This window comes from Psammomys obesus, unplaced genomic scaffold (assembly GCF_907164565.1).
Source record: "Psammomys obesus unplaced genomic scaffold, mPsaObe1.curated_primary_1811, whole genome shotgun sequence".
Classification (NCBI taxonomy): domain Eukaryota; kingdom Metazoa; phylum Chordata; class Mammalia; order Rodentia; family Muridae; genus Psammomys; species Psammomys obesus.
Genome location: NW_026596051.1, coordinates 19,092,889 through 19,112,722, shown reverse-complemented (window position 1 = coordinate 19,112,722; position 19,834 = coordinate 19,092,889). Strand labels below are relative to the sequence as shown.

The 19,834-nt window shown below is 50.3% G+C and overlaps 1 protein-coding gene across 2 annotated transcripts in view; it reads right to left on the bottom strand.

The window, feature by feature from the left end:
• Positions 1-19,834, bottom strand: part of Ablim2 (actin binding LIM protein family member 2) — a 121,826-nt gene that overhangs the window by 15,316 nt on the left and 86,676 nt on the right. The window contains exons 13-17 of one of the 2 annotated variants that reach the window (XM_055623809.1): positions 18,605-18,706; positions 17,955-18,008; positions 10,986-11,038; positions 10,189-10,327; positions 1,970-2,031 (exon numbers count right to left, since the gene is read on the bottom strand). In XM_055623809.1, the coding sequence (XP_055479784.1) occupies positions 1,970-2,031; positions 10,189-10,327; positions 10,986-11,038; positions 17,955-18,008; positions 18,605-18,706 (410 nt within the window). Of the gene's footprint in view, positions 1-1,969; positions 2,032-10,188; positions 10,328-10,985; positions 11,039-11,936; positions 12,057-17,954; positions 18,009-18,604; positions 18,707-19,834 lie in introns of both variants that reach the window. The other variant, XM_055623808.1, reaches the window with a different exon arrangement.

Genomic DNA, 19,834 nt, shown 5'->3' with positions numbered 1-19,834 from the left:
AGCTTTGACTTAGACAATCTCCCCCTACCCAAGACTCCTTCATGGTAGCAATGTACCCAGTGAGGCACTGCAGGTCACTGGCAAGGGTTTGTGGGCAAGTACCTGCAGGAACCTAGAGATAAGAGCAGATTTGAACTGCTGAGCGTGTCTGTAAAGGGCTGCTCAGATTAACTGGCTAACCAGCCTTCTGCTGGGGAGGCATGGAAGTATACACGAGTATTGGTGGGAGTGAGAATGGGAAGGAGCATGGCAGGGGGCAAGAGGCAAGAGGAAAGTCAGAACTTCCCTTGTGAGGATAGACTGACTCCATCTTTGGCAGCTCTGAAGCCCAAGGCACTTCAGACAGCTCACTCTCCCCTCCTGGGTTCACATAAGATATGCCTATCAGTCCCACAGAGACTTATGATGATGCTCATAATAGTTCTAGAAGGAAAATGGACCCATCTGGGTCCGGATCACCTATTCTCAACTGGACTAGGAAAAGCTGGTGGAGACCATGACCTTTACAGACATGGATGCTTGCCAACAGTCAAGCTGAGGCTTTCCCAGGGGATTACCTTCTAGGTGTCCTCATGGAGGGCTCACTGACACAGGCTGGGCATGCAGACAGCCCAGTGCCCTTACATTTCTCTTATTCACCAAGCAAACTCCCAGGACCTGATTTGAATGTGGGGCAGAAATATTAGCTAGGTCGAGCCGGCACACTGGTACCTATGGGCTCCTTACCTAGACAGCAACTATTCCAGGTAAAAAGAGAGCCTTCTAGAGAGACCAACAGGGTTCCCACAGCCCCTTGATCCTCCAACACTAAGTAGAAGTTTTAACATTTGGCATTAGCGGAATCCTGTTTCTTTCCCCTTTGCTCTCCCTATGGAAGACACATTCCATTGGAAAAAACTCAAAGAAGCATGCAACGTGCAAGGTCCATTCCAGAGCAGGAAGAAAGGTTAATGGGAGGGAAAGCGAATCCTCTATATTCCATCCATGCAGAGGTGCCTATATGGGGATACCTTGAAGCTGAATCCTACATAAAATCACTGGTAAATCAGAGCCTGAGGAAGTGGTGAAGACAATGGCTAGTCCCAAAGGATGCCTGAAGGCCCTGGAGATGCCTCCTTGGTCGTAGGAGTGTCCCACAGAGAGAAAAATAATCCAGACAGTTGGTGCTGAGTTCCCACTTGGATAAGACCATTCCACCAACACACACACACACACACACACACACACACACACCCCACACGCACAGACCCTTCTCATTTCATTCTTTTGAGAAGTAAATTGTCTTGATTTATATACAAACTTTCTGACACTGGGAAAGTTTTCCGAGGTGCTGGAGGTTTTCCTGGGGTTGTATGCTTACATTAGACTTGGGGGTTCTGGATCATTAGGACACCTTAGCCTAGAGATCTTCACTGAGGGCCAGCATGGCTATAGGCTCCTCATAAAGGGCACTGGACCAGGGCACAAGCCAGCCTCTCTTTGGGGAGTCAGGCTGACGGCCAATTGCACTTGCATTCATGTGTCTTAAGATGGTGAAGGGGATAAGGGCACATTCTCAGGGACCACAGATCACGTGATAGTGGCATGGGTGGATATGGCTCCACGGACATGGGAACATTTTAGACTTGGCTGGCTCTAGCCACGGGGAAGGAGGTAGGCCTGAAGAGCCTCTCAAAGCAGCCCCAATCTCTGGGTGACAACATCTCTCCTGCCTTACACACTGGGGACTCTTTGGATTCTGGGGCACAGCAGAGAGGAGCCAGAGTATGGCTAGTGCGGCGGCCTTGTCATTGGTGACATGGAAAAGGCTACAGCAGCAGCTTCTGGGGCAGAGCATCAGGCAGAGGCAGGTGGGCAAGCAGGATTGCCGCCTCTTCTGGCTGTAAGGTCACAAAGCTATGGGAACCAGTGCAGGTAGGCAGCAAGTGATGGTTAGTGCCCCACAGGTAGGGAGGGTCCAAGTACCTACCCGGAGGTCCAGGCCATCCTTCCTGGTTCCTGGGAGAGTGTCAGGTTTGGAATAAGGGAAGCCTGTAACAGATACAGCACAGCCTCGTCACGCACTCAGCCAGGCCAGGGGAGGGCGTGGCCCATGATGCTGCCAATAGAGAGACAGGACTTGGCAGGTGATAACAAGCAGAGGTCCCTAAAGAGAATCTGCTGGCCTCACTTGTGACCTTCAATCCTCAGGACACAGCAGGTGACCTATGAGCCAGTGATTCACACCAGGAACATCACAGGAATAGGGGGCCCAGCCCAGCTGGTACTCATGTTCAGGATAAGCCTCAGTATCACATCACCCATGCTAATTCCTCTCTCAGAGTTGGGAACCTCCTAGGCTAGGTAGGACTGTGCCATCCTGTGCTGTGATGGCCACCACATGCCATCATGAGCCATATAAGGTTGTGGGAATCTCAAATTCAAATAGGAATTACTAGTCTCTTTTGAAATGGAGTGAACCAGGTGGAGACACAGGGCTCCTTGATGCTCTAGCACTGGGACAAATGCCATGGAGAGGCTGGGCAGCCAGGGAAATGTTCAGAGGGGCCATAGGCCAGACTACCCACCATTCACTCCAAGGACTGACTGAACATCAGGTACACACCCTGTCTGCTCCTGCCACTGAGCATGCTGGGATAAGCATCGCATTTGAAGTCCTTGAAAGACCTCAGCTGGGGACCAGACATAGACAGACTTATTTGCCAGCAGGTGACCATGGAATGGTTGCAGATGTGGTTGGGAGGTCTAACATCAGGGGCAGTGTTCTCATATTTCTTTTAGCAGAGGAACCTGGTTGAATCATGAAATCCTTCCAGCATCAGAGAGCTGAAGATGGCAGGCCGGGCCAGGCCTGCTGGGCTGTCCCTCGACTTTTCCTGCCTCCCTGTGGCATAGGTCAATGCATAGCCAGCTCTTTGCATTTTACAGAGAGAGAGGACTTGAGACCTCCTCAATCACAGCCCTGGAGTCCCTCCCTCAAACACCTGCGCTTCCCAATTTACATACAGAGCCTCCTCTGGGATCCCAAGGGACCCACTGTGGAAACCCAGGAGCCGCTGCCAGCTGAAGGTGCTAGATACAGTTCTCAAAGAGGAGAGCAGCAATAAAGAACTTGGGTGGATGTTCAGATTCACCCAGACCCTATTACCTCAGGATCTATGATTCTGCAAGCCTTCCAGACCTTTTGGATGAACAAGAACAGCAAATGTCTCAACTGTATTTGTGTCCCACTATTAGGGGGTTGCATACGGCCTCCCCAGGCTTGATGTTCAACCTCTCAAACACAGTGGTAACCTTATTTCCATAGGCCATTCAATGTCTCCCACTTTCCAACAATTACCCCGGACAGGGCCTGTCAATTAAAAAAAAAAAAAAAGGACTCATTTTATTTTTAATTATGTGTATGTGTGGGGGAAATGGAATGGGTATGGGTATGTTCAGTGCTGGTACCCATAGGCCAGGAGAGATCAGATCCCCTGGAGCTGGAGTTCTAGGTAGTTGTGGGTGCTGGCACCTGAGCTCTGGACCTCTGCAAAAGAACCAATGTTCTTAACTGCTGAGCCATATCTCCAGCCCTGGCCATACCTTTTCCTTGAAGAAACTCAAGAAGATGGGGCTGAAGAGATGGCTGAGCAGTTAAGAGTGCTCAGGTTTGATTTCCCAGTACTCCACCATGTCTCACAACCATATGTAATACCCTTTTCTGGACTCTTTGGGCACTGCACAGACATACATGCAGGCAGAATACTCATACACATAAAATAATCTAAAAAGAAAGAAAAATCTCGAGAAGAGAAGGATGGATGGCTGTGGTACCCCACCCCCATCCCTAGGCTTTTCTCCTTCTGAGGTTTTGAGCCTGTGCAATTACCACACTCTCTCTGAAGAAAGTCCCATAACCACTCTTAAATGTGACAGCTTCCCTCAGCTTTCCTCATCCGAGAAGGTCCATGTTCCTCCCATCCAGAAGCATATTCTCACCAAATGTAGAACTCACGGACAGGCCTTCCCTTCAGCTCAGGAAGACATGTCACTTACTGTTGGGGGGTTGGTCTAGTGCTCTATGTATATAAACACTGAATTCTAGGCCCCATGATCTGGCTGCAGTCCAGACAAGTGCATTGCCATGTACGCTGATCAATGTTGTATAAACTTTGCTTCCCAACTATCTCTGATTGGCTAATAAAAAAAAACTAGACAGGCTGTAGTTGGGCAAAAGGGAGGCAGGCAGAGCTTCCATTCTTGGACTTGGGGGTCTTGGTAGGGATCACAAGGAAAAGGGGAAAAAAAGAAGATGGAAAGAAAGGATGTGCCCTGATGGAGCAGAGGAGCCCAGACAGGATCAATATTGGCAAGTAACTTTGGGCATGTGGCTGGGAAGCAGCCAGACTAGCTTAGAGGTTTAGTATGAAAGGAGATATGCCCAGTTATTAAGCTTAGCTTATTGATAAACCTAAAAAGTCTCTGTGCCTTTTATTTGGGAGCTAGAGAAGGTAAATAGAAAAGCCCTCTGAATTAACAGTTTTCTATAACAGCTCGCTCTCCATCCCTGTAGTTTCCATGAGGAATCAGCTGCCATCAACTAGTGCTTCCTGTGGATGACATTGCTCTCCTCACTGCCTACTTTCAAGAAGTGTTTTTTTAAACCTTAGTGTTCTGAAGTTTAGTAGTACATCTTGGTGCAGACTCTTTTTGGTTGATCTTCTTCGGGGTTCACTCTTTTTCTTGATCTTGCAGGTTTATGTCTTCTGCCGAGTCTGGGAGGTTTTCAGCCATTGTTCCTTTGAATGATTCTAATCCGTTCTTTCTCCCCTCCTGGGAATTCAAAAATACAAACACCACTCCCCAGGTCCCTGGTGCTTGTTTTTCTTCTCTCTGATGTCCAAACTAGGACGAAGATTCCATGTCTTCTGTCCGAGTCCGTCATTCTGTCCCTGAACCCATGCAACAGGTGTTCACATTATTTTATTTTTCGGTTCAATGTCAGCTTCAGTTGCTTCCTTTTTCAAAGTAATTTGTGTTTCTTTGCTGGGACTTTCTCTCTATTCCAGTTTTAACACAACTGCCTACTTTGAGCATCTTTATGACAGATGTCTTAGAATCCTTTCAGATGGCACCAACACCAGTTCTTCCCACTGTCCGAGTCTGCTGACTCTTTCTCATTGTAATGCTACAGTCACGGTTCTGGGTGCTACAGATCATTTCTCAATTGAATCCTGGATCTCCAAAGGTTGTGATAAGGGATGGGATTTTACGTAGTCTTCCATTTTAGCAAGGCACGATTCTGACGGGTCCAATGTGCAGGGACTCGCGTACAGACCGATTCCCGTGGGTCATCGTTTCCCGGAGCGCTGACCTGATAAGCTGCGCCATTCCTCTAGACTTGCCTAGGGTTGCTGGTGCCCGCCCCCACAATCCCTACCAGAGCTGCCTGTGCACTGTCTGTCCTGCCAATTGGGAGGCAGAAGAAGTTAGCTATACGTAAACACCATTTCTCTGGGCCTCCTCTCTGCTGGCCTCCTGCTCCACAGCCATCCCCCGCCCCTATACGGGTAGCCAGCCTCCTGCTCCTTCCCACCCTGTGGCTGCTTGCTCTGCTACAGCCCTCTTATTTTAGGTTTGCTTAGCAGGAAGAACTAGATGGGTGTGATAGTGATGGTCTTGTCCTCGAGTTGCTATCTAGTTCTTGTTACAATCAATCTCTCTTAGGGAGGGACCTGCCATGGTGTGGTTTTAAAGGTCCCAGAGTCCCATGGAGAGCAGAGCAGGTAACTTTTTCTATTTAAAAGCTCTTCACACATCCAAGATCCAACCCCATGCTCCATAAACTCTGTGCCAAGGACCTCTGTGCCTTGAATACAAGAGAGCTAGAGCCTGGGGGAATCGAGTGACCTGTTTAAGATCAAATGGCTCTCTCATGTCACCTAGGGACTGCATGTCTCTCTGATGAGGTTAGATGACCTTCAAGAGTGTGGGGCCGTGAGAGAGAGGTGGGTGTGCACAGGAAGGGGCAGGCAGAGGACAGAAGACAATGGGCTAGTTCACAGCTATGTGCTCATGACCCTAGCTTATATCAGGCCCTACAGGCACTGAACACACCCAACTCCTGGGCCAGGCCCAGACTTGGCCTAATCACACATCTGTGCACCAGCTCTCAGGATTCCACCCATAGCCATTATGAAGCATGCTGCTGACTGTTATTGGAATTCTGAATACAGGGTCCTTGGTTCTGTTCTCCTCCAGGATGGCTCAAAAGTGGCCGGGGCAGCCCCTGGACAGTCAGGACGTGTGACTGACAGAGAGAGTGCTTCTCACGCAGTAGGAGGTGCAAGCTTGTCGCAGCATCCCAGGACATTTTTCTGACAACTGGCCGGCAAGCCACAGCACGTCACCATCCTTTCACTGGGGTCCAGTATGTGACTGCCACTGCCTGCTCTGTTTAGGGTAGTTCCTCTCAGCTCTGAAGAGTACAACTCAATGTTCCTGAGCATCTTGAGCTTCAGGCTGTGGAAGCTGGTGGGACAGGCTTGAGCTGGCGGCTACAGGCTCATCGTAATCTGGCATATGAGTCTCACAGGACCATGTGCCTGGATGTTGTAGGTGAGGAAATTTCATACCAGAGAGGCTTGTTAGGTGCGCAAGGTACCCTATCAATGACTAGCTGTGGCCCTATCAGCTGGGCAGTGATCTGTGTCAACCCCTCTCATGGTTTCCTGGACACATTTGTAGCCTTCAGATCTTTCCGGAGAGCCATGCCTGTTCACATCTTGTATCTGGTTAGTCCCTCTCCCACTATACCATTGTATGTGTCTCCCTGGGGCTCTGCAGAAGCCAGTCGCCAAGCCTTCACTATGTTGTACATTGTCCAGAATACCTCTCTAACACAGATGCTGGCAGCTGCCTCCTGTCACCTTCCAGCCAACTTGGTCCCAGCTCACGGGAGAAGCCTGAAGTCCTCTGGGGCTGTCATTGTACAGGGTGGGGTGGGGGCTGGAATGGTGACCTGGCCACACAGTTCGCTAGCCCTGCCTCTGCCCTCAGCTGGACCATAGCTTCCCAAGCACCAATGCTTCCAGGACTCACTGGGGCATTGGCCTCCTGCCTGATGACCTCTTACATGTTCATGGCTCCTCTGCTAGCGTGCCCTAGCTGCCAACCCACATATGCCATTTGACTTGCCCCACCTCCCTGCAGCTCCACAGGTCAGAAGGCTTTTTTCTGTTTCAAGCCTAGCTCTGGTCCCACACCTAGAATGGGGCTGGGGCATAGAAGGTGTTCAAGGACTGTGCTAGGTGACTGGACTGGTCCTGCCTGTCTGGACCCTGACTTGGAAATGGAAATGGCAAAGATCTTCCAGTTCAGATACCTGTGAACTCTGCCACCTAGGGGTCTCAGTCACAGCTCTACCTGCGTGCTTAGCCACCACCCTCAGTACTCCCAGAACACTGACAGGTCAGGAGGAGCCTGCTCTTCATAGCCACAGATAAGGGAAGGAGAGACAACTTTTTCTCAGGATGAACTCTGTATGGATCAAAGAGTGGAGGGAAAAGTCTGGCCCTTCCTTCCTTCCTTCTTCCTTCCTTCCTTCCTTCCTTCCATCCCGCTGTTGCTGAATGGCTCAAGGGGACGGCAGACACTGGCATATCCTCTAGTCCATGCTCTATAGGGGCCTCCTGCTGGAGGACACTGAGGTGACACCAATGTTAAAGGCACAGGGCAGTCTGGGATGAAGTGGTCCCTGTTGGAGTCTCCTTTTCACTTTCTGAATTGCTATGTCAGAAAGACTCCTCATTTGTTTCTAAGCCCCAAGCCACCCTGAGCTCATTCCTCCCACCTTCCTCTCATCCTGGTGATGTAAAGCAGAGGTATACTCCCTCTGAAAACTCTGGGGACTTGCTAGGGGCCACTGAGAGCCATGGGTAGTGCCTTTTGTGACCTGGGGGCTTAAATTATATACCACCAGCTTGAATTATATACTACCAGATCTCTATCATGCCTGCATCTGAGTGTGCACATTTTTACTTATGCCGTGAGTAAGGGACCTCAAAAGAGAAGACATGGAAGGTCAGGAACGTGGGACCTAGAGAACATATATCCACAGGATGCAAGCTAGGGGAGGGGACTCGGGGCATCAAGTCTCACTCTCCAAGGCCTTCAAGGCTCTCTTCTTAGCACAAAAGCCAACCCTGTCCCCTTTTGTGAAGACTCAGGCAGTCATTAATGACCACTCATTAATTACAGAGTCAGGAAGCGCCCACACGTGAAACAGAAGGAAAGTAAACACATCTATAATAAAACATGCACCTCACTGATAGGAGAGCAGCACCTGGCAGAGGACTGCTGCCCTGTGGGACTTGGCAGCGCCACTGGTGTGTGGGTAAAGGCACAGGTGCAATGCTACATCCCGTGGGCTTCCTGCTCGGGAGACTGGAAGTCAGGACACCAGGAGAAAAGCAGAGGCAGGAGGATGTAGTCACGGCTGTTGGCACATAACAGGTACAGTAGTTCAAACCCTCACAAATGGCGTCCTCACTGTGCAGGGCCCCCCCCTCAGCGGTGGCACAGGTCCCAGCACAGGTGGCTGGGTCTCTAAAGGCCAGGTGCACCCACATAACAGCTGCTTCCTGTCCGCACCACTCATGTTGGTTTGCTGTAGGGATTCAATAGAGGGATGGACTGGCAGGCAAGCCCTTGTCACCATAGGAGTGGCCAATGAAGACAGCTGGTATAGCCTGCCTCATAGGAACCATCACACTCAAAAGTGCTCAGGATGAACACCCTCATTCTGGCACCCACAGATGAGAAAGTACCACAGGAAGGTATAGGGCAAAGGCCACACAGCATTGTGACAGCAGGACCTCGGGAGGTGACAGCTACCGGCAGGCTCCTTCCACTCTGCTTCCCTCAGTCCTGAGCCATTGGCAGTCCATAAGTTTCAATGGGGATGGCTGAGGGCACGGGCTGACTGTCATGGGGAGAGTCTGGGTGAGGTCATGGCAATGGAACGAGGCACTCCCTTAACAAAGCAAAGACCAAAAACTGAAAAACACCATCCTGAAATACCAACACTATTTTTTTTTCGGCCCCCAGCTGATGCCTGGATGCCAGACCACATAAGGCAGTGAGGGTTATAGGCAACTCCTAAGCTCTGCTCTGTGAAAGAGCGTCCATTGCACAAACCCAAATGCCACAAAGATCATTTGCACAACCCAGGGTCAGGAGGGAGACTGGGTAGGGAACACTCATGGCTGTCTACTACTGGCCAGGCAAAGCACCCTTGTATGTCTGGTGCCTAATGACCTGAGAGTCAGCATTGCTGCTCTGGCTTCTATCATAAGCCAGTCACCAGGGAGCGTAGAATTCACTCTGAGTCAGTACCACCTGGATCTCAGGGGCTTCGTCTGCTTTCTCACACTGCATAGATTCCCATGACCTCCACTTCCAACCACAGCCACAGCTACAGCCATAGCAAACAACCTCTTGCCTAGCTTAGACCAGAAAGAGGCTGCTTCTGGGCGGGCCTGAGTCTGTTTGCAGCCTGTGCTAGCTCCACCTTACAATATCTTCAGTGAACAACATGATGGGAATCTACTCCATACTTGAGAATCACCCCCAAGCCAGACTTCACAACACCCCCAAGGCTAGGCAGATGTCTGCATTGTTACCTGTGATGTTGGACCATATCTCCTAGGAATCTCCAAGTGCATTGCTCATGTTACAGGGACCAGGACAGTGCCTTGTACCAGCTCCAGGTCTGGACTCGCCCCCTGACCATGACCACCACATCTGCCCCCCACCCCCAGGAAAAGAGGTTCTGGGAGCGTCTTTGCTTTCTTGCCTGCTCTGAGAGAGCCACGAGGTGGCACTGTGCCCACACTAGCTAGCTATGTCACTTCAGAGAGATGGTGGGTGAGGCCAGGGCTCAGATCTTTACTTGGCTTGATTCACATTCAAATGCTCTTTGGATGTTTTAGCTTTAATTTTATTCTTGAGACAGTGTCTCACTATGTAGCTCAAGCTGGCCTCAAACTCATGGCAATCCTTCTGCCAATCCTATCTTCCAAATGCTAGGACTACATGCTGTCGCTGGCTTTTAGTTTTTTCCAGGGAGGAAAGCTGAGATTTGGGGGCCCCCTCGGTGGGGCCCTTCACAGGCAGTCTCCGGTGCACATCAGAAGAACCACTCACGTGAGTAGAAGCTGTCCCCTGGCATCCTCGGAAGAGGTTCTCGCTCAGCTCCACTGCCAAGGGACAGAGACTGACTGTCCAGGTCCGGAGAGTTAGTTCTGGTGTCTGCATCCCCCTTGAGGAGCAGCCAGGTGGTCTTCTGCAGAGGAACAGAGGGATGGGAACATTGAAGTAATCTGCAATGGTGAAAACACCTCACCAGAACCTTCTACTAGCTTCTGGACTTGTAACCCACAAGGCGACCCCACGCTGAGAGAAGCCAAGCTTTTAATACCAGCCTCACCATTAAAGGTGTCTCACTCATATACTCTGAAAGTTCGTGAAGCAGCTGGAGAAATGGCCAAGCCCTGCCTGTAGCCTGCTGTTGTGATGCCCCACTCCCAGTCCCATCCCCACCCCCACCCCAGTCATCTTGGGCTGCTTTCACAGCTTGGCTGCATCAAAGAGGTTATACCACAAAGGTCTAATACATTCTAGTCTCTGGCCACTTATTTAAAAAAAAACAAAGCAAACAGACAGACAAAACACCCGACAAGCTGTTCTAGAACCTCCATGTCAAATATCCCAGAATGCACTGGGTTTACTTCCTTGTCATTGTTCACACCTCCTGGATACATGGCAGAGCCAGGACACTGCCAGAGCATGTGCCCGTAATGAGTGTAGAAGGAGGCAAGTGGATATATCTCCCATTTTGGGTCCCCCCAGGACCCCAGGAGCTGAGAGAGAGAACGACTGGAGATCCTGGAGATCCGCTGGTGTAGCCATCCCACCCTGCAGGAGGATGGCATCTTTGTTACCTTCCTGCTATCCTGATCGAAACTACTGTCCTCCACATCCAATCGCCTGGCAGCTGTAAAGGAAAAAAAAATCCGTCTGTAAAGGCAGCTCCCCCTGTGTTTGTCCTGGGAGCCCTACTTTACATAGTGCTCAAAAGTGAAAAAAAAAAAAATCAAAGGTAGGGACCACAGAATGAATGCCTTTCACAGGCCGGAAGAGTGACACAATGGAACGTTACCCAGGAAGTGGGCATATGCCCTGAGCAAAGTGACACTCACTTCAGTTCAAGCTACACCTCCAACCTGGAGTAATGGTCTCACGTTTTCAGGGGTGGCCACTTGAGATAGCATTTGACGGACATACTTTTGACTTTTGGAGGGGGACCCTGAAGGGGCAGAAGGTCTCAGCCTCAGAGGCTTTGGTGGCAGGCATAGGTGTGTGTTTCTTGGGCATTACTGCTTCTTTTCATCATGAACTCTTCAAAATTGGGATTTGCCCCATTTCACAGAACAAGAGACTGAGACCCGAGAGGTGCCTTGCTTTGAGGTCATAGACCGGCATGAAGTGAGGGCTGACTGACATGAACTCAGACAGTCAAAGTCCCAAGTTTCCCCTGCCTGCCTATCCCAGTCAGCTGCCTGCTGCCTGACCAGTCCTAAGCTGTGCCCCTGGGAAGAGCACTTGAGAGACAACAAAGAACAACAGCATACCCAGAGATGAGCTCACTTGGAGCAAGAGCTCACACGGCAGCAGCCCGTTTACCAAGAAGGCTCTTGGCAGCATTTTGTCGTCCTACCGGGCTGACCCTTTTCCCAGGAGTAAACAAAGAAACCATGCAGGGCATGCTGGTATGTTTCAGGACGCACTCAGTGCAGGGCCACTTACAGAAACCTACCCCAACCCGTGCACAGAGCAACAGCTAGAGCTCTGGGATCCTCCCCAGCTAGGAGGAGAGCAGGCGGGCCTCTTACCTGAAGCCTGTGGTGGGCTCAGCCCTGCCCGTCTCTTGGAGCGCCCTGCCTCCTGCACCACCAAGGACAAAACTGACACCAGGCCAGAGAGCTTGGACATTGGGGACTGGGCTACAGGACCTTGACAAGATAGGGCCAAAATCGAAGACTGAGTACTTTTCATTCTAGACATGCAGACTCTGTGTCTCCCCCGGTTGGCTACCTCTCTCTCCCAGTGCGAGAGACTGATTTTTTTTTTTTTTAGGTAAAAATAAACCCTCTGCTCTTTCCACATACAGAGGCCATTTAACTACAGACCTGCTGGGGAGGCTCAACGGGGAGACACAGAGAGGAGGGCGCTGTGACTCCTCTTGCTCAGACAATGGCTGTCACAGAGTAACAGCACAGAACGCCTCTAGTACACCAGCATTGACCCTCAGCAGCTGACCGAGGGCACAGGGACAAGTGTGCTGTGGCCACTCTGAGCCCTGGTAGCCCTGCTCCACCCTCTGAGCCAGCGACTGAGCCCACGGCTCTTCAGGATGTGAAATCCCAGGATGTGGTAGCCGAGGCCATGGGTTTTCAAGATTTCATAGAGCCACAGTGATACACCAGGCAGACACACTCTAGCATAGTGTTACCCAGGGCTCCAGAATGCTCCTCCACTTTCTGAGGGAAATGTTCTGTGGAGTCCTAACAAGGGTCCTCTGCAAACACCACAAGCTGTGACAGGTGTGCGGTTTTCCAGGCCAGAGCCAAATTCACACAGCATTTTGCATTGTTGGTTGCTTGCTTCCGTAACAGCCCTGAGCCTCAGTTTCCTGATCTTTAAAGCAGGAAGTTGCCACCCTAACCCTCTAACTCATAGGACCAGGCAAGATAAGGTCTGAGAATACAAAGGCCAACTTACAAGTCTGCAATGCTAGAAATAGGAAAGAAGTAATTTGCAGTCAGGTCTTCCCTCCTTCCCTCTCACCATCACTTAAATCTGAACACACTCATGTGCCAAGCATGAGTCCCTCTGGCTGCTCATCTATTCATCTCTATCTACATAGTCTCTTAACATTCCACCTGCCCACTAACCCACCTTCCTGCTCATCTACCCACTCACCCAGACACTAACCCTTGCATCTGCTCATTTATCTACCCACCTATCCACTAACCCACCCAGTAATTTATCCATCCATTCATCCACCCACCCACCCACCCACCCACTAAGCCATCTATCTCTTTCTTTGTTCCTTTCTTTGCTACTTTGTTTGTTTGTTTATCTAGCTATTCATGTATCCACCCATGCACTAACCTACCCATCTATTTATCCATCTACCCATCCACCCACTAAGCCATCTATCTATGTATCTATCTGTGTATGTATGTATATATGTATGTGTGTGTGTATGTATCTATCTATCTATCTATCTATCTATCTATCTATCTATCTATCTATCTATCTATCTATCTACCAATCAATTCCTCCATCCATTCACCCATGCACTAACCTACCTATTTATCTATCCATCCACCCACTCATCCACTAAGCCATCTATCTGTCTAGCCATCTGTCTGTCTACCTACCTATCTTCCATTCATCCATGCTTGCACTAACTGACTGACCCATCCCTGTATCCACAGTTCTCCAGTTACTCACCCAACCACACTATGCATACCTCCCTTTGCCCTCTTCAGTCTACTCCTCCATGCAGCCCTTCATCTATCTACCTGTCCCTCATCATGTTGGGCCTCTGCCACTAACCCTTTCAGTATTTATCGCCCTCCCCACCCCCACCCCATTCCCCTTTGCACAGTATGCACCTGCCCTGCTCTGAGCACAGGAACACAAGAAACAGGGCCCTTTTCAGCCTTGGCTGACAGACTTTGTTCTCCCTAAAAGGTGTATAAAGTACAAGGCCTCACCGTTCACAGGGACCTGGGCACAAATCTACCTCTCCACTGAGCAACTGGTAGGAAATGCTCAGTGTCACAGCAGTACCTTTTGTGCCTGGTGCCTCCTCCAATGCCTCACATGTTGAACTTCAACAGAGAAGTGGACACAGAAAGCAGATGGATGGACACAGCACAGTGGGCCCAGAGTTTCCATGGGAGCTAAGCCACTTGCCTTTGGGGGTCCACAGCTCTGGCTTCCAGGGCACCACCAGAACTGTTACTAGGTGCTCAGGGGTAGTCTGTGGCCATCAGGTGTTCTCAGCTCTACTCTCTCCTGGAGGTCTGGTCTGCCACTCCTACCAAGCTCTGTGAGTGTCCAAGAACAGGCTTTGACAGCTGGGCCCTAGACAGACCTGGCTGATGCTATCTCCATTTATAGGAAGGAGTTTCTAAACACATGGGGGATTCTCAGGAACTTAATGTCTCTCCTCAGATCATAGGGTTCCAGAACAGTGGAGGTGGGAATCTTGGTTCTCTACTCAGGTCCATATGGGTCTCTGAGAATCAGACAAATGATCAGGACTTCTCTTGCCCAGCATGCACCAACCTGTGCAGTTTAAATCATTTTGGAATTACAGTGATAGAGAATGTGTGTGAGGCAGTCTGTCCATCCCTATGTCTCCAAGCCCTGAAGTAGAGCCAAATACTTAGCTGCTCAAAAAAGCACCCTTTGGATAAGTTAGTGAAAGCCCTAGCATCTCTCTTCACTTGGCTTCCTTCTATGAAGTCTGGGGAATGGCATCTGTTTGCTGACTGCTTCCAGAACTGACAGTGATGTCAGAGGGAGGGATGTGGAACCAGCACCTCTGCCTACTAGCTTCTCTCCCACCCACTGTCCCTCTTCCAGGGAAAGGGCCTTATCATATCCTTCAAAACACACAGAGAAGCTCTGCTCAGCTCCACAGGCCTGTGCTCAGAGCCCTCTCTGGAAAGACTGACTACTCCATGCCCCATGTCCTCGAGAACTGCTGCCAGACATGTCCCATGGGGGTACCAAGTTTATGATGATCTTCGTGGACACAGCCTACCTGATACCTGGTTTTTCATCACATCCCAGAAGAGCACCCCCAAACCAAAGTGAGACTCCATCCTCTAGGAAAGAAACCCCTGAGAGGCACAGCAAGCACCATAAAGGTCCACCAAGATGGACCTTGAACTGTGAGCCGGAATAAACCCTTCCTCCCTTCAGCTGCTTTTTTCGGGGTGTTTTTAATCACAGCAACAAGAAAACAAACGAAACAGCAGGATAAAAACAAATGAAACAGCAATCTAAAAACAAATGTTTTCCTTCCTTTGAGAGATCACCTCCAGAGTCCCTTCTGTCTAAGCAGCTCTGCCATTTCCAGAATCTGGAAAAGCGCTATGAGGCACAAGGCCTAATCCCAATTTTCTGGGGGGAATGAACCCTGAGGAAGGAAGCATTTTTCTCTCCTAAGTAGCTGGATGTGAACAGCTGTGTTTTCCCCCATAACTGCCTCCCTAAGGTGACATGATTGGATGGTACATGTGTCTGTAGATACATGTCATGCAGTTATGTGTGCGTGCAGGTAGGGGTGTGTGTGTGTGTGTGTGTGTGTGTGTGTGTGTGTGTGCAAGCGTGCAGGCATGTGTGAATGCAGGCATATGTATGCACGCAGGTATGTATGTGTGCACAGGTGAATGTGCACGCAGGCGTGTGTGTGAATGTGTATGTGCAAATATGTGTGCGTGTGCTCAAGCATGGGACTCCATTGCACATGAAACACAAAGAGCCCTGCCGCTCCTGAGCTGCAGACCACCCTGAAGCTTCTGTCCGCAGCAGGTGATGAGGTCAGAGGTCAGCTGCACATTAATGATTGCTCCATCGATTCCAAAGCCTCTTGCTCTCCACACCAAGCATCACTTCCACCCAGTGGGCACAGAGGCTGGGCCATCCTCATGGTTCCCAGAAGCAGGGATGAGACTCAGACATCAGGGAAGAATAACGCTAACTTACACCGGCAGTGTAAGTTCATGTCCCGTGACTTCACAGCAGACCGCTTCGAGCAAATGCATCAGGGGAAAGGCGTGGCTGCTTTTAATATGTTACACATAGGCTCTTAAGCCAATGGAACGGTCCTGTGACTCATGGCAGTCCTTCAGGGGTTGTTTCGAACTGGAGCATGGATTAAAATGATGCTACTAGTGCCTAGATGAGGCTCCAGAGCTTCTTGGGAAAGGCCTGTTGTCTTGAGGGAACAAGCACTTGGTGGTGGCTCAAGCACGCACGTGTGTACACGAACATGCTTGCATACACTCCCACCTGAAATTGGGGGTGGGGAAGTCTTGTGAGGCCAAAGGTCTCAAAGGCATGAACTGTGAAGCAAAGGCACCCGTGTACATTTCCCGAGGGGTTTTTAAGGAGCTTTTGTGCTGCTGAAGCTTTCTCGTCACTTGCAGTTTGCATGGCTTATTGCACTCTTATCATGAGTTTGCATTGCTGTATGCCTGGCAGAGGCAGTGCTCTCTTAGACCTGATTCTTTATAGAACCAACATACAGAATCCTGGGCTTGGGTAGCTGCTCAGGGTTCCTTCAAGCCGGAGTTGCCTGCAGGCAGGCCACTGTCTTATGTCTAGACTATCAGGCTGGTGGCTGCCAACTGTGAACCTGACCTCACCTGGGGGGCTCAGGTAAAGGATTTGAATGCCAACTCTCTGTCTCAGTGTGGCTCTATCAGATGCTGGTGGTCGGTTTCATAAGGTGGTTTCCTATCACTGAGCCCTTGCCAAGGCCAACTCCTCCTGGACTATATTAACCACACAGTTAATGCGCACTGTGGAGATGCAGAGGTAGCAGAGATGGAGAGGATACCTAAGGAGCCATATGCCAAGCGCTATCCTGGGCTCTGGGAGCACAGAGCCCATGGTCCTCCTCAAAGACTGCCCAGCATAGTGCTGCAGGGGTCAGCTAATGGGGTGCGCCTTCCTCTTACTGGGGCTCAGTTTCCCCATTTGTAGGACTTGTGCTATGGTGCTGTTCCTGGTAAAAACTGTCATAATCTAATTGTCCTCACCCATCTCTTAGGAGATGTGTGCTCTCTGCTTAGATTCTTGAGACCAGGAATTCAATCCTCTTCTTTCCTTTTGTGTGGAAGAGGAAAGACACAAAGCACAGGTCCTCTTGTCCTCAATGAGGAACAAAACCCAACACAGCAGGCCTCCAATGAGCTGGCTACTACTTGTCAATGTGGGAAGTGGATGCTTTCCTTGAACAAGAGCTGTCCGTATGGGAATCTCCCTTCTCTCCCGTCTCTAGTGATGGGGTAAGTCTCTGCTGTGCGCAGCTGTTCACAGAGCTTAGAACTGTTTGCACACTCATTGCTCTATGAGCATCTGATCCCCAATCCTGAAGGAATGGAGGGACAGAAATGGCAAGGGGTTGGAACTGGAGGTGATGAGGTAGAGGATGGAGCAGGAGGAAATGTGGTATGCAGATGAGGAAACCAAGGCTCATGGTACTGAAGTGGCCAGCCCCAGTCACCCAGAAATCAAAATTCTGACTTTTTTAAAGTTCTGCTCCACAGCTCAAGCAATCCTTTTCTTGCACATCTGTTCCAGGCAGGTTCAGGAGGAGAAGACTGGGAGGGCCAGAGGGATAGGAGACCCCTTTTTGTGGCCAACCATCTCTAGCTTCTACACAATGCAAGGAACCCCATTAGCTAAGGACCAGCCACATCACCCTACAGCAGATAGTCTCAAAAGACAGGGCCTAAAGTCTCCCTAAACTGTGGCTGATTCCAAGTCATTATCCAAAGATCAGGCCTGTGTCAGGGCATAGATAAGGAGCCCTCACAGTAGCCCCCCCCCCGAAAAACAAAACAAAACAAAACAAAAAAACAAATAAATGTTCTTAATCCTAGCTCACGCACCCAGCCCCAGATGCCATGCATTAGCCTCTCCACACATCTTCTCTCTTGTGAAGAGAGGCCTCCCAGGAGCCTACTAGTGGGTGTGCATTAAAGGTCAGCAAGCAGGGCTTCCAGATCAGGACACAGCAAAGGGAGCATTCAGAATCAAGAGAGTACAACAGGCATGCAGGAAAAGCATGGCAGCAGAGTCCATCAGACCGACCATACCGTGCTGCTTGTAGATAGGGGGTTTCCTATAGATGTTATCTTTTACGCCAGTGTCTGGGGAAGAAGAAGGAAAGAGAAGGAAAAAACAGTGAGGGGGAGCGGGGAAGCAGCTATGATTCTCTCCACCCAGTGGCTTCTGTCAGAAACTGGCTCCCCCAGCCCAAAATCACCAGAAAGGTCCCAAAACTGCAAGTGGCCAAGGCTGAAGCCCCACACATCTATTGAGCATTCCCCAGTTCAGATGCAGATTGGAAGGGACAGGGAGAGAGGTAGACAGGGAAGGCAGCAAACAAGAACCTTGGGTTCAGCTGACTCTTTTCTCCACTTTGACCCAGGACAAAAGCATTTTCTCAGTATTCATGAGACTTGGAGAAAACCCCAAACATATGTCAGCTGGGGAGGGGGGGGAGGGTAGTGCAAACATATTACATTAGGAATTTTATGCTGTTTATTTGGAGAATAAACAAGGTTGGCCTTGAACTTGCGATCCTCCTGCCAGCACCTGCTCAGTGCTGAGATAACTGGTTTGCACCACTGCACCTTATTCCATGGAGTACGTTTTAGGAAACCTCAGTGTTTGGAGAGGTGCTGACACCTCTCGGTGCGGCCGAGATGGCACGTGAGGAGCCAGCAAGCATGCAGGGACCTACCTGGGACGTGGAAGTGTCGTGGCGCCTGCTGATAGGTAGAGGAAGGAGGCCTGCTGTCGGAGTGCACCGAGAGACTCGGGGTGCTGCGGCCACTTTCGCTGCCTCCAGACACAAGAGCAGAGACAGCAGATGAGGGGCAGAAAAGCAAAGCAGAGGGTTTCAGGCAAAAAGAGCTGATCCGCAGTGAACCCCCTCTCCCCTGCCTGAAGGAAGCCCACTCCTGAACTATCCAGCTTGGACCCTACGATTTCTGTTCCAACCTGGAGTATGCCTGGTTCCAGGGGCTGGACGGGATGAAGGGGCAGTGATTGGAGGGTCAAGAGCATGTTAAGTACATGGGCAGCGGGCAGAGCCCAGGATCCAGTGAGAACACACACGGCGGGCTCATCATTTGTGGTTCCCTGATGTAGCTCATGCAGGAAGGTCCTTCTGGCTTAGAGACTCCACTGATTAATGGTGAGACTAGGACTAAGGAGTGGGAATGGATCAAAGGCATTCCTCACAACCACAGAGGAGGCTTTGCCAGTGTAGAGGACTGGAGATCAATACCCATCCACTTCCACAGTCCTAGACATGTCTGTTTCTAGCAAGCAAAATCGTAAGGGTACTCTGCTGCCTCCAACTTCTCTCTGCTGGAGCTATGTTTTGTGTTCTATGAAGGAGGCTGGATGATCATATCATCTATCCAAGACACCTGGTGACCTGCGAGGATGCCCCGCCTAGCCTACCGCCGATAAAGGATGTGATGGACAGAACACAGTGGCATTGGACATGTGATGAGGAGCATGGCTCACAGTAAGACACCCCAAGATACAACTGTTCTCTTCCACAGACCTGGGAGACTGCAGGGCAGTACCTGATAGGGCTACTGGCAAGGAGAGGGCTCTCTAGATCTGAGAACTATGCCTTTGAATGGCAAGATCAAGCAGCAGGCCCCTAAAGACAACGGGACAGAAGCCAGGCCTGAATGGACTGGAGACAAGCAAGGGACATCACAGACAGGCAGGGAGGTCCTGGCTGCAGGAGGCCTCAACCAGTGGCCACCCAAGGAGACTGATGACTCTTACTTTGGGTATTTTCTCCTGCCTGAGCGTGGTCACTAATTTCACCTATAAACACTGATGGAGCTGTGGAGACTAAAAGATTTTGTTCTAGAACTATATAGAGCCTTTTGGCTTTGGCTGCATCCACTGAGCTTCTGCTCCTCTGAGCAGTAGCAGGGGCCCCACC